Source organism: Bidens hawaiensis, unplaced genomic scaffold (genome assembly GCF_021521415.1).
Source record: "Bidens hawaiensis isolate Kalapana, Puna unplaced genomic scaffold, B.hawaiensis_p1.1 tig00065821_1, whole genome shotgun sequence".
In the NCBI taxonomy this organism is placed as follows: domain Eukaryota; kingdom Viridiplantae; phylum Streptophyta; class Magnoliopsida; order Asterales; family Asteraceae; genus Bidens; species Bidens hawaiensis.
The window spans coordinates 46244-61343 of record NW_027501714.1 but is presented as its reverse complement, the minus strand read 5'-3'; the positions used below and the strand labels follow the sequence as shown (position 1 = coordinate 61343).

Below are 15100 nucleotides of genomic sequence, written 5' to 3'. Positions count from 1 at the left end.
TTAATTTTTCTTTCTTTTCTACTCACAACCACTCAAAATCCTATCTTATAATTTACAAAACTCTGTCACAAAAAATTAGGGATGAAATTAGAAATGTGTTGAGAATACACTAAAATAACGTAATTACGCCTTTGTATAGTAATTTTCTAAAGCCTAAGTTAGCATTTAGAGCATAAAGATTTAACAGCAAGATGGAATTATCCAGGGGAAATGAATGATAAAAAAAGAGAGTGTTTGATTGGTCAATGGATGAAATCACTTATTACATAAGGAGTCCCGTTGTTCTCTCATTGTCGGCGCCGCCACCACTACCGTTGTGGACGTCACCAATGCTCTTTCCGCAACCATCTAAGTACCACCACCACCTACAACAACGTAACCACTCATGCTGCCACCACCACCACTGTTTTCGCCACCGTTGCCGCCACCACGACCATCACAACCTACACACCACTGTACTATCACTGCCATCACCATCATCGTCGCAACCACCATTGCCAGTATTGTTTTTTATTTTGATAAATTTTCTTTATTTTGAAGCAATGACATTTTTGTCATTTGTATTGCAGTCATGCTTACAAAACATGATAAAGTAATGATTCATTTCATTTTCATATATTAACCAAACATGACAATGGAATATTAGTAATCTATTTCATTCACTCTACCATTTCATGCTCCGTCCAGTCCATTCTTTTATCCATTCCATTACCACATACCAAGCATATCCATTTATTTGAGAAGAGAAAATCACAACATGCTTGCATGATGATAAAACACAGAACCTGACACTCCCACTAAATATTTCCAAATTCTCATAATTAAGATTCCATTTTCTTTTTATAAAATTATGAATCTTTGAAGAACATAGAATGATAAAACACAGAACCCGAACATTAATACCATTCGCGAATATAATCCATGTACGTATCTACTTTGAAATAAAGTTCAATACGTTAACACACATGGGATGATAAATTTACTAATACATGTTGTATAATCATGTATTTTTTGTTTATGACCTTGTACAGTTGTACACGCATAACATACAACTATGTGTAAACTGTTTTGACATGCCTGTACTAGAAAATTGGTTATTTTCGTGATTTTTTTGAAAGAACGAAGAATAACATAAAAAATGAATAAAACATACGTATCATAACCAAGTGTAACTTTATAAAATTTATATAATAATCAGCTACACGTCTTCGCAAGAGTAAAATCCAAGATATTATCCATGATCCAACATTATTAAACCAGTAACAACAATTTCAAAAAAAAAAAATCTTGACAATCACTCCAAATCATACCCTTTCTCTTGAAGCTCTTGAACAACTTCATTCTTCATCCTCAACCACAACTTAAGTGCTTCTTGATCAAACTTCTCTTTCTGCAACTGCTTCTGATAATTCATGGGACCCGAGTCCATGTCTATGGTCCCTTTGGCACTCACCATTGTCCCAATCATACCACCTTTTGCCATGAACTCAGTCATGGCCTCCTCGTCACCAGGGTACGGGTAATTAATCCGCTGATACAAATGAGCCAGTTCTTTCTCTTCTTTGGGTACGGGTTTCAATGTCCACCAACCAAGTGGTGATGTTTCGTTGTATAACCACATGGCACCAAACACTGTGTATGTGCAAAAAAGTGCTTTGCCTATTTGTTTCCAGAAGTGGTAGTCTTCCTTTCCAAGGCCTATTTTCTTTAGGTATTTCTCAGCATTGAAAGATATGGTCACTGGAAATGAGTGATCATTGTTACAAGATTAACATATAGGTGACGGAAATTGCATACTGATTTAATTACAGAACAACGCTATTTTTTAACTAATAAGTAATAACCTTAAAAATCGATAGTTTTATCACACTTCATAGTTTGTTAACAAGAAAATCAAGCTTTAATCACCCTAATAATCTTGTAACTCTCTCAAAGAACATAAGATTTCAAGTTCAACCACTTTTAGTAACAACGGAAATTGCGTACCTATTTGGTTAAAGAACACTTATTTTCAACTAGTAACCTTAAAAATCGAAACTTTATTACACTTCATAGTTTGTTAATATATAAATCAATCTTTAATCACCTTAATAATCCTGCAACTCGCTCATGATTTCAAGTTCAAGCCTTAGTAGTAACAATGGAAATTGCATACTGATTTGTGTAAAGAATACTACTTTTTTTAAGTAATAACCTAAAAGAATCGAACCTTAATCGCACTTCAAAGTTTGTTATTAAAAAAATCAAACTTTAATCCCCTTAATAATCTTGTAATTCGCTCAAAGAACATAAGATTTTGAGTTCAACCCTTTTACAATGAATGGAAATTGCATACCGATTTAAAAAAAAACAACACTTTTCAATTAATAACCTTCAAAATACAAGAAAATCAAACGTTAATCACCTTAAAAATCTTGTAATTCGCTCAAAGGAACACAAGAACTGATACATTTTGGGTCAGACATTTTATCAAACAGTTGGTGGGCACATGTTAATAACAAAAACAAAACCAGTCTAACACATCAAAAACCCAGGTCCGGAGTTTCATCCAATATCGATCATTAACAACATAACCCACAAATTCACATACACTCGCATTAAGAAATCCACGAGCAAAATTTCGGAACAACGAAATTGATGATAAATCAAATAGAAATTAGGGTTCAAAATTACCTGTTTCGACAGCTCTATAACTTTTGCGAACCATCGAGAAGGTAAAGAAGAAGGCTTGCAACCAGTTTGAGTGTTCTTAGCTCATGAAAAAAATCAAAAGGAACAAATCGCTACAGTCTCTCTTGATTGATTAGGGGGAAAACATGTTCCTTTATCACGTTCAATGTTACTGCATATTTAACCCCTCAACTTCTCTTCAGTGTTTATAATCTGAAACAAGTCTGTCGGTTTGTACTCATAGTTATTGGTCTTTAACTAGCAAGAAAACCCGGGACGTTAGTTCGGTCAGTGTTGGTCAAATTCGTTATGGCATTATGCTAAATAAAAATATAACTTTGTAAACAACCAAAACAACTAATATCAGTACACATACAACTTATGATCAAAGTGACACGAATTCAGTCGGTGATATTAAGTTTATACTGATACCGACACTAAACCCAAAAAATAAATTAGTAAACGCTCAAAATAGTAGCGACTCGTGTAGCTTATGTTGAAAAAACACCGGTTAAGTTCGTAACGGTACCGACACTAAACCAAAAATATATTAGTAAACGCCTAGGATAGTAGTGGCTCGTATAACTTATGATGCGAAAATACATGTTAACAACGATATTTATTCAGTCGGTAGAACACGGGAGTTGCTGCCACGAGTCGATGCGAATTCGGTCGGTATCAGGTACGTTTGTTATGGCGCCGATAGCTAAACAAAAAAAAACCATCGGGTTAACATATTTAAAAAAACATTGTTGTTACGACAGTGAACTAACACGAATTTGATCAGCATCGGTTATGTTCACTACGATGTCGGGAGAAAAGTGAAACAACAAAATCAAATTGTAACGTGTCTAAAATAACTTTAACGTGTGTTCGGTTTATTGATTTCTTTATTATTAACTAAGATACAACTATTATTTAATATTAACTAGTATTAAACAACCCCCCCCCCCCGGTTGCGGTGGGAGGCGTAAAACCAATAAAAAGTAATATTAAAACGTTTTGTTCAAGTTGTGTGTTGAAAGGGGTGGATTCGTGCTTTGCATCAAGACTGTTAAACCTAACGAAAATTAGATGTAAAATGTCCAATCACGCACGTCTGTTCCGGCGTGTTTATGCGCGAATATAAAACTAAAACATAAATAATGTAAAAACACACTAAAAAGTTTGTGTTTTGTATATGTGAAGGAAAGGTACAACCCTTTAAGCTAAGGGTACAACCCTTTAAGCTTAAGAAAGTTGAAAATTAATATATATAATAATTACTTCAAATACTAACTTAAAAGTCTAAAAACTAATGAAAAGATGAAGGTTATGTGATTGAGGCCGGATCACTTGCTGATCAACATGATACGTATAATGATGATGCAATAACAACTTGTATTGTTTGCATTTTTTCTTGAACAATTTATAAATAGTGTCCAAATGTGAGTGCAACTCACTTTGGATTTTACTATTACTATATATAATAAGATTTTGATGGTTTAGTGGCACGACTAATGATTTGAAAATTAAAACCGGCCGTTTAACCTTTATTATTTTTGTAGGTATGTTTATGTATTATAATGAGGTGGAATCCGGTATAAATAAAATTAACGTATTAAACATACATATAACTAGTTTATATGTTACATATGTAAAAAAATTAGTAATTTAAAGATTAAAAAAAGCATGTAATTTTAGAAAAGCCACATCATCATTCATCAATCAGAGTAGAACTTTAGAAGAGGTATCAACTATCAAGTTATGTTTGTTCAAGAATCTGTATATGCAAGAGCACACATAACAGTTAACACATTAACTTAAAACTCAGTTTTTTCTTATATACTATGCAAGTCACCAATAGTCTTTGCAAGAACACACACCATCCTCGTACCTATGAAACCTCGTCCTATCTCGTACAACAATCTGAACCCCATAAACCTTAGACGCCAACTTCAAGAAGTTGTGACAGTCTTCACACACCCGAAGATTTTTAATTATCCGAATGCAAGATCCTCTATTCTGTCTTAATAACCCGAAACAAAGTGCCAACTTCTCACTATGCCATAATAACGCCTTTTTCTTTTCATCCTCGTCCAAATCAACCAAAACACACGACATATTTGGACTATAACCAGCCACCTCTAACTCACTCACAACCGCATCCAACTTTTCATATATCTCATCCACACGCTCGTGTGTTTTATCCGCAGTTAAAAACTCATGTATCTCACCATCCACTTCAATCCTACTACATCCCCATTGCTTCACCATGCCTTTGTTTTGCATAACCTTCCTAATCTCCCCAACATTTTCCCATTTTTTTTCTTTTGCGTAAATGTTTGATAAGAAAATGTGGGCCCCGTCATGAAACGGGTTGAGCTGGAGAACCCGTTTGGCTGCGAACTCACCGAGTTCAACCTCGTTGTAGATTCTACAAGCTGCCATTAGGGAACCCCAAATGACCACATTTGGTGCCATGGGCATTTGTTCAATTACTTCTAGAGCTTCTTTAAGCAAATTAGCTCTACCATAAAGATCAACCATGCAACCGTAATGCTCGCGTTTGGGTGTTATGTTGTAGTCGTTAACCATCGATTCAAAGATTTCCCGACCCTGTTCGACTAACCCCGCGTGGCTACAAGCATACAACAAGCCTATACATGTGACCTCGTTCGGCTTGGTTCTATTAATTTTCATTTTGTGAAATAGGTCGAGTGCGTTAACAGCATCTCCGTGGACCGCGTAGGCCCCGATCATGCTACTCCATGTAATAACGTTTCGTTTATGCAACCTATCAAAAACTTGTTTAGCCCTGTCGAGTTCACCACATTTTGCATACATGTCAATAAGCGCGTTATTAACCGGTAACACTCCACTAAACCTATTTTCATTAACATATGATTCGATTTTTATCGCGTTATCTACCGCACCTAGACTAGCACAAGCAGAAATAACACTTAGCATAGTGACCTGATCGGGTGTTACACCCGAGGTTAGCATTTTATGAAACAGTTGTAGGGCATTCTGAGGTTGACCGCCCTCTGCACACCCTGATATCATTGCACTCCAACAAATCAAGTCTTTTTCAACCATTTGATCAAAAATCGAGCGTGCAGATTCAATCTGTCCTGCTTTTGAGTACCCTGTAATCATGGCGGTTGACACAACTATGTTTTTTGGGGACAGATCTTTAAACATCTTAGCTGCAATGTCCATTGAGCCGCAACTTGCATACATGATCACGAGTGCACATTGCAGGTTGTAGTCAACGATAACTCGGTTTTCGGTTATAAACTCGTGAAATGCTTTCCCGAATTCTAGATTTCCAGTACGGGCACACGCAGTAACAACAGTAGAAAAAATCTTTTCATCTGGTTTTATGTCTGATCTCTTCATTTCTTCAATCAAAGGCAAAACATTGTTGTACCGCCCGTTCCCGCAATAACTGTTCACAGTTTAGAAATTCAGATAACGAAATTAGCAATTCAAAAGAAACCAACAACCGGGAAAAGAAGCCATACCCGTCAATCATCATATTCCAAGCAACAATATCTCTTTCAGGCATTTTATCAAACACCAGGCGTGCATCTTCAATATGTCCACAAGCCAAGTACATTGCAACCAAACCCGTCTGCACAAACGGGTCGGACACAAAATCCAATTTTGTAGCAAACCCATGAAGCTCCATCCCTTCACTCAACGCCGAAACTCGCGTTGACGCTTTTAAAAGCGGCGGGAGGCTAAAACTGTCAATCACAAACCCTTGTTCCCTCATCTTTGCATAAGCCAAAAGGGCCTTTTTGGGTTTAATGCTTCGAGAAAGCTCACGCAATAACTTGTTTGAAAGATGTGGTTCCGGGTTGTGCATTTGGTAAAAGACCGATAACGCGTAGTCAAAGGACGGGGGACATAATGTGCACGCTGAAAGAACGAGTTTAACGAGAAGGGAGTTTGACCGGTCAAGGCCCGAGCGGAGGATTTGGGCGTGTATTTGCTTGAGGTGTAAGACAGAGGATGAGTTTGACAGGGTGGTTAAGAGATGGTTGTAGCGGACGGTCGATGAGATAATGGGTTGTGGAATGGTGGTCATGACATTCATGGTAGATTATTGGGTCTGTAAGCCTGTATCATTTAGAAGGTTTGCTTGAATCAAGTCCTGGATGAATAATAATCTTTTAGTAAGTGATTTCAATGGAATGTATATTGTTTTTGAGTCAGGCATTTTATCAAACAGTTGGTAGGCATGCAAGTGAAACCAAAAATGCTTATAATAATAAACCCAGATTCAGTATGTCAATTCATATAAACTATTAATAACATGAACCGCAATATCATAATCAATCATCTGGAACTATGAAAGTAATAATAAGATTGTTGTAGGGGTTAAAGAGTTACCTGTTTCACCAGCTCTGTTGCTTTTGTATATCAATCTACTTCTTTTATGTTCAATGATATTCCACATGAACCCCTCAAGTTTGATTCTATTTCACAACCTTCTCCATTTTTATTGCAAACCGGAGTGTGAATTAGAGGTGCCCAAATCGCATTTTTCAAATATCCGGGTTCGGGTATGACCGGGTATTGGAAAATCGGGTATTGGTAATGCCCGGTTAGGGTTTGGGTCCGGGTATTATCTCTAAAAACTATACTCCCTATGCATCAGGTTCGGGTCATGTACATAACCGGGTATTCTAAAACCGGGTATTTGAATATCCTATTTTCAGGTATTGACAAAACCTTATTTTTAGGTTTTTTTTGAGTATTTTTCGGGTATAAATTGGATTTTTTATAAGTTTGCACTTTTTAGGGGTATTTTTCGGGTTTTTTAAAGGTATTTTTGGGATATTGGAAAAATCCGGTTCCGGGCATGGAATTGGTTCGGGTTTTCGGGTATTACCGGGTACAAATCGTGTCCGGTTCGGGTTTGGGTTTTAGTACCGAAATGCATACCCTATCCGTACCCCTACGGGTAGGGTCAGGTACGGGTTCGGTATTAAAAACCCATTGTTGAACATATACTTAGGTTGATGTTTTATACTCGTATATTTATTAACATTATGGTGCGACAAGAAACATAACACGATTATTAATGCATTCAAGTTAGGATTTTTATTAAATTTAATTTAATTTATTTTTTTTTTATTCAAATCATATCGTTTACTATAAAACGATTACAATAAAGTGGCAGGCAAGCGGGCAACAAGCTGCGCCGCAACCCCCTTTTGAATAGCAAAGCCAATCTTGTTAAAACCGAAGCTTTGGGACCTAGAAGCTGAAGAGGTTCCGTGTACGACGCGCTGAACCCTACTAAAAAATTTCACAGTCTCTAAGGCCAGAAAACCAAATGTATCAAATGCAAATGGTAGAAAGAAATGTAGGATTTATGTTTTTTACATGAATAAATAATATCTAGGTTGTGTTCACTGTTCAGGATCAGTTACTCTAGGAGCCTTAATTTCCTACGAACATCTTTGTGACATTCCTTTATTCATTTTTCACATTTGTGCAACTTAATCACAAGTTCAACCTTCATTTTACAACATGAAACAAAAATTAAAAGAAAACTGAAACAACAAACTCAAAGCAAGATACTATACATGTAAACAGAACATTATTGTTGTATTCTTAGTTTGTAAGACGTTCAGAACACACACCATCATCCTCGTGTTTCCTAGATATAGTCCCAACAGGCTTTTTGTACGTGTACCATGTCGAAATCAATAAAAACGCCCCAAAATTCAACACGCTTAGAATCGCTAAGAGCCAGAAAAATTTCTGTAACTGACCACGATTCAAGTTGTCGGGTATCCACCCGGGCTTACCTCCTTTAGTACTAATATCGGTCACAATCGTCACAAGTAACGAGCTCAAATAGCTTCCAAGTGCAACCGTAGTCAGTTATAAAGCCGAACACAAACTCCTCATCGAGTCTGGAGCTTGCTGATAAAAAAACTCGAGTTGCCCAATAAAGGTGAACACCTCAGCACAACCGATCAAGAAGTATTGCGGGACTTGCCAAAATATCGACATGGGCATATGCTTGTAATCGTAATAATTGTTACGTTTAACGATCCCAAGTCTAACGACTTCTAGAATTCCCGCTGCTAGCATTGCAAAAATCGAGATCACTAGTCCCGTTCCCATTCTTTGGAGTTGGGTTATACCTGACTTGTTGCCCTTGTATTTACGGGCAGCAGGTACAAGGATCCGGTCATAGACTGGGACCAGAATATGACACTTAGAGTGTCGAAAATGCTTAGAGCCGCGGGTGGGATTTCAAAGTTGTTTAGGGATATGTCCATGAATGAGCCTTGTAACACGAATAAGTTGCCCATTTGCCTGTACACCGTGGCAAAAACAATCCCAGTGACCCATATAGGAAGTAGTTTAATGATAGACTTAAACTCTTCCACTTGGGTCACCGTGCAAAGCTGCCATGGGCTAACCGTGTCTTTTATGTGGCCCGATTCTGTTTCCACCGCCGCCTTGTCCAAGAAACTGGAAACCAAACAAATGTATCCAGTAAAATTTAACTCATAGTAAACTTTACCTCTACCCTAGACAATGTTGCAAAAGTTGCTAGGTGGACCCTAGGCGGCCGACTGGGGAGTTGGCTGTACTCGGAGTACTCGGGGAGTACTCAGACATGGTAAATATAAAGAAAATTAATTTTTGGATATTATATATATGTCAAATATCATAAATTTACTAATATTTATAACAAAATAGGTGAAGATCAATATAAATAAGAGAAATACAATTTTAAATAATAAATTATTATGAAATTGTTAGTCATTAAGTAAAAAGACTGATATTTATTCTTTAATTTTAAAGAAATATGAGTTATGTTTTATTTTTTTTTAAGTCAAAATCGGCCAAAGTTCACCGATTAGATGCAATTCTGGCTGACGTTGACCACCTTTAATCGCTTCTTAGTAACTATGCGGAATTAAAGAAACTCCCTTTGGCAACATACCTTGTAGCGAGTACTCAAGGAGTACTCAGCCTTGGAAACCTACTTTTACAACATTGATCCTAGAGGTAAACAAAAGTTTTAAAAATGTTTACCTGAAATCTTTGGTGTGTTCAAGCCTCTAGCTTCCTACGATAGCCGACTCATTGTCCGCGGTTTCATACAAAGCCGAGTTGTCAGCAGGCACACGAACTCCTCGTTTCTTCCACGAAGCCACAATGACCTGACAAATGCGGGTCAATGGGCTTCCACCCGGTTTCTGGTTCCGGTACAAACGAGTACCCGAAAAGAACGAGGCAACAGCAATCGCCATGGCCACCGCCAGGATCCCAAACCCCCATCCCCAACCCACATTATCTTGGATCCAAACAAGAACTGAGGACGCGATTAACGCTCCAATATTAATAGAGAAGTAGAACCAGTTAAAGAAAGAACTCTTGTGCTTCTTTTCCTTTTCATCTGAATCATCAAACTGGTCCGCCCCGTATGACGAGACGCACGGCTTAATCCCTCCTGTTCCTACAGCCACTATATAGAGTGCCGCAAAGGCTACCGCCACTTGACCGTCTGTTGCGTGACAAACATCTTTTGATACACAACTTGGCCTTAAACCCGGAACCGATGCTGATAATGTCAACAATGTCATTCCCTGTATCATATTACAAAAGTTTGAAACTAGAATATTACGACTAAGAAGCAAACTTAAAGATAAATGATAAATAAAAATAATAACTATAATAGATAATAAATTCGGCTAACGTACAAACTTACAATAACATAGATGATGGAGAAGATAGCAATGGTCCAGTATCGGCCTAGATATGCATCGGCTGCAAAAGCACCTATCAACGGTGTTATATAACATGTTCCTGACCAATTCTAGAGGTTTCTTGAAGCCGTAGTGCTATGTTGATTAAGGTGATTCTTGAAATAAAGCAATAGGTTCGTGCTCATTCCATAATACGCTAGTCGTTCGCAGCATTCGTTTCCTGTGTATATACAAATACACGAATCAAGATTTTAAACACGTTCGATTATGTTCTTCTAGGAAAGTGCTAGTTTTCAGTTTTTCAGTGTACTTACAAGCATTGTATACTGAAAGAATTCAAAAGAACTGAAAAACTGTATTGGTTAATAATATGTTTTGTGTATTGAATAACTGAAAACTATATATATCTTTTGATATAGAAATTATAATATAACTGATAATAAAGTTATAATGTACCAAGTATGTAAGGGCAAGCTTTCCAAGTTCCTGTGGTGTTCTTGTTAGCAGGATTGTTCTTGTAATCAAGTGTGCCATCTTTAGTGTACACATCTTCTTCTAGCTCAAGTTTGTTGTAAGTCAGATCTACTGCGTCACTCATGATTAATAGGTTTCTTTCTTTCTTTCTTAACTTCTGGTGTAAATCAAAATTTGATGATTATGACCTTGGGAGTTGACCCTAATAAGATCCACATAAGTTAAGTTAGAACTTATAAGAGCAACTAAAGGCAGATAGTATGGCATATAATGTGGATAATCAAAGCCTCACAATGAGTTTAGATGGATGAAATGAGAAACAAGAATTACAAAATCCAGATGATGAAGCCAAAATGTTAACAAAAATTGCTAATGAAGGATATAACTCCCAATAACTGAAGATTTGAAATTGAGTTTTATGACTAAGGACCCAAAAATATTTTATCGAAAATTGTCAAAATATCATTTTACCTTTTTTTTCCCATTATTTTTGTTTTACACATAATTTCTATATATTGTCCGTTTTAGCCGGGCCGAATCACCATCCTAGTACTCTTCTCACCTTGTATAATAATTGTAATAAATAATGTTCTTCTATATTGTCCGCTTTGGCCAGGGCGAACCACCATTCTGATACTACTCCTATCTGAGCATGCTTAACTGTGAAGTTCTATTCTCTTCCACTACCATAAAGCGCCCAAAACGCTTTATAATAGGAGATGTATCCATTTTCTTATAAAAAACGCTTTACTCCATATTCTTTTAATGACCACGATATTTGAAAACACAAAATTATATCCAGCATACAGGTACAACTAAGCCTACGGCTCTTTACTAAGAATTTTTGTATTTCAAATAAATTGTTTGTATTAAATATATCTGTATACAATTAGATTTTTATAATAACAATATTTATTTTATAAATATACATTCTTTACTAAATTACTAATTATATTTGTTTAACAAATAATAATTTTTATGCTAATTATTTTAAGTTAAATATAATGTTTTTATATTTCATTATTTTTATTTCAGAAGCAATGTTTTATATCAATTATTATTACTTTTATTTTTTCAAAATTAACGTTTTTATTAGTTACTTTTAAGTCACAAATAATGTATTTATATCAACTATTTTTTGTTATACAAACGGTTTTTTGTTAACTATTTTTAATTTTTAGGAATAGTTTTTGTTCACTATTTTTACAAGTAATATTTCAACTTTTAAAATTGTTACTCTTTTTTAAGGCCCATTGGCTGACAGTACGGATCTTCTGCCTCACACATGGATCTAATGTGCCCAAAACATAAATTCTAGTGTCTTGGTAAACATAGTTGTTTTGGTAAATTTCCTGAATGTTAAACTCATCGCCACATAACCACACTACTGGAAAACTAGGCCTTTCTGAGCACAATTCCAGTCGTTTGCACGCAAATGACTTTTTCGACCAATTTGCAACTGAAATTGTAGTGACAAAAATCTCCATGGATAATCACATTTTGCGGCCCAGGTTATTTTGCAATCTAGTAACAACTTTCGTGATTGCAAATTTTGCAACCGGATTGTGATCGGTCTGTTTTGCAACTACAATGCATCCGATCACTAAACTGACGATCTTTTTTCAGTCGCACAAGTCAAAGCAGCCTACCGACATGCTAGACTTCGATTATTGGTTCTATACTTCTATCACCGGACAAACCAAGCCCTCAAAAGTAAAAGCACGACTCACACGATTTATGGCTTAACCCGACTCAAATAATACAATACTTATTTTAATTTGAAAACTAGAATCGCAAGTTAATATATATAGATACCTGAACCGAGCGCATGAACGAACTTTGAACTGGCCTCAAGAACACTTGAATGAAGAAACTTGATTGAGAATAAGTTGATATTTTCTTTTGTTGAGATGGATATGATATTTGATCACAACCATATAAAATGCCGGTCTATTCTTGTTGAAAAATTTGCCCAATAAGTCACCAGGAAACAACCAAAACAAGATCATTAACATCGCTTGTTTTTGTCTTGTATGATCCTCCAATGTATCGACTTTAGACGGATATACCACTGTTTTTTTTTGGTTTTTTCATGATTAAAATATTAATTTAGAACACATTTAACGTTATGTTGCAAATAACTACCTAAAACTATTTTATAATTATGATATTTTATGTTGAAGTCTAAATCAACTAGTTATAGATATTTGTTCACAAATACTTATCGGATAGCATGATTACAAATGATGACAAGGGTGTGTATACGATATCCCAAAAATGTTTTGATAATCTCTTTATATGATTAAAAGACAATAATACTTGAGCTTTAGTAGTATGTATTTGTCCGGATAGTTGTTCATTGTCTGAATAGAGTATCTCGATTGTACTTTCAGAAATTTTAATCGGATAACTGATCAGAAAGAAAACGAGAGCAAGTGTGTTTTTATGTTGTGAAAACACTATCCAAAACTCACAAAAAAAATTCATTTTATAAGTTTTGAAACGTCACAAATGGTAAGCTGAAACAACACAATTCATTTTAAAGACTTAAGATGGTATAAGATGACAATAATAATACCTTGTTCCAGAACTAGCCCGATAATATCAATAGATTTTGAGCACGTTATTATTTTTATCTTGAATGTTGTGATGAATTTGATCGTTTCATTGATTGCCCCTCCTATTTATAGTTATAAAAAGAGAAGTAGAACAATTTAATATATTAGCAAGACAAATAAAAGGCAATCATCATTTGTACGAATGTTATGTTTGTACGGTAAAAACAAAATACTACAAAAAAAACCAATAAAAAAATATTAACAGATTAAATAAAAGTGTGAACACTAAACATTAAACATTAAACAACGGTGTCCAAATTGAAAGCGATCTCGTTACTGAATGTCTTAAGATAGCTCTTTCATATATAAACCATGGGCGTTTGTAGATGTCGGTTTAAATAAAAGTTCTGGGAACCGCTAACTATGATTCCGAAAATGACAAGTTCGTGAATGAACTAGCTGGTTTTATAGGTTTGGCGGTTTTCATTTCTAAAAATTTATAATGATAAATATCTATAAAAAAACACATATAAATAGTATATAGATTAATTAAACAACTTCATTTAAACGTCTGATTTCAAGTTTAAAAGAAAAATGAATAACTAAACCAGTAAACCATCAAAACCAAACCATGAACTGAAGAATCGTGTGAAATGCAATGCTAAACCGACTAACATAATTCGATTCGATATATATGATTGTTTCAAATCTAATTTTCTTATCATACATTGCCGTCAAAATTCTATTATTCGGTTTCTATATTATTTTCTAGTGCATATATGAACGAAAATAGCGGTCAGCATTTAGATTCAATTGAAGTATTGTAATGCATGATGTTTGAAAGTATATATCATTGCCGTCCTATTGTGAGTCCACACAATTAAAAATACTATTTTGCTATTTTTATAATATTTTTTAAAACTTAACTTTCAACGTAACGTGTAAATTCTGAATATACAACATTCCAAAGTGTGTACACAACTACAACGATGACATTTTATTGTTGGTATCAATCTAGCATTATCGTTGGATTCGATAAAATTGATTCGAATATATCTATCTATTATCGACGATAAATAATTTTTTGGGATGTTATGCGTCTTTAAATTGTTATCCGGATGATTTGCTTATCTAAATGTTCAATTTACATCTTCGGTCATTCTGTACTTTTCGTGGTTCATGCTAGAGACTAGCTTATCCGGAAGTTCAAGTTATAGATTATGTTAGGGTCTAGTTTTTCTCATCGATTCAGAGCTTTTCAGCTGTTAAGTTATGTTTGTTTTTGTTTCTGATATATATACAAAATATAAGTTGTAAGCTTATTTGAAGTTAATAAAAATCAGAATATTCCCTCAATTTATCTCTGTTTACAATAATCTCGTTCCATCCATGACTTTCAAATCGCTTCCGATGGCAGCTGGTGAGCAGCTGGTGAAGTTTTTCCCCATTTCGATGCGCCCAACCCGTTGTTCTCTCTCTTATTGCCCATTTCCATCTTTGGTGTACAATGAAAGCGGCTTGGCAATGCTTCTTTTTATTCTCCATGTTACATCGTTTGACACATTATTTCCATCTCAGCCCAATACCATTCTTGCTCAATTGCTCATCTATTCACGCATCATCTTTCACCTCTAGAAAATCGGTAAACTTTTAGCGACTATAAATTTTCAC

The 15100-nt window shown here is 35.3% G+C and overlaps 2 protein-coding genes and 1 pseudogene across 3 annotated transcripts; all 3 read right to left on the bottom strand.

Moving 5' to 3' along the window:
• Positions 1-1292: 1292 nt before the first annotated feature.
• LOC143604567 (uncharacterized) lies at positions 1293-2794 on the bottom strand. The gene is made up of 2 exons (XM_077080999.1): positions 2674-2794; positions 1293-1740 (listed from the first exon to the last, which is right to left on the bottom strand). The coding sequence occupies exons 1-2, from the start codon at positions 2705-2707 to the stop codon at positions 1295-1297; spliced, it is 480 nt and encodes a 159-aa protein (XP_076937114.1). The 5' UTR covers positions 2708-2794; the 3' UTR covers positions 1293-1294.
• Positions 2795-4449: 1655 nt separating this feature from the next.
• Positions 4450-7086, bottom strand: LOC143604568 (pentatricopeptide repeat-containing protein At4g14820-like). The gene is made up of 2 exons (XM_077081002.1): positions 6177-7086; positions 4450-6100 (listed from the first exon to the last, which is right to left on the bottom strand). The coding sequence occupies exons 1-2, from the start codon at positions 6752-6754 to the stop codon at positions 4507-4509; spliced, it is 2172 nt and encodes a 723-aa protein (XP_076937117.1). The 5' UTR covers positions 6755-7086; the 3' UTR covers positions 4450-4506.
• A 999-nt stretch (positions 7087-8085) lies between these two features.
• On the bottom strand, positions 8086-11156 carry LOC143604566 (protein NRT1/ PTR FAMILY 8.2-like; annotated as a pseudogene). The gene is made up of 4 exons (XR_013148325.1): positions 10854-11156; positions 10400-10617; positions 9724-10277; positions 8086-9153 (listed from the first exon to the last, which is right to left on the bottom strand). The product of XR_013148325.1 is annotated as a protein NRT1/ PTR FAMILY 8.2-like (transcript).
• Positions 11157-15100: the final 3944 nt, after the last annotated feature.

Coding starts and splice junctions, on each gene's coding strand:
- LOC143604568 (XM_077081002.1), bottom strand. CDS start 6,754: ATGAATGTCATGACCACCATTCCACAACCCATTATCTCATCGACCGTC. Junction 6,101..6,176: donor TGGAATATGATGATTGACGG/GTATGGCTTCTT, acceptor AACTGTGAACAG/TTATTGCGGGAACGGGCGGT.
- LOC143604567 (XM_077080999.1), bottom strand. CDS start 2,707: ATGGTTCGCAAAAGTTATAGAGCTGTCGAAACAG. Junction 1,741..2,673: donor TTATAGAGCTGTCGAAACAG/GTAATTTTGAAC, acceptor ACTCATTTCCAG/TGACCATATCTTTCAATGCT.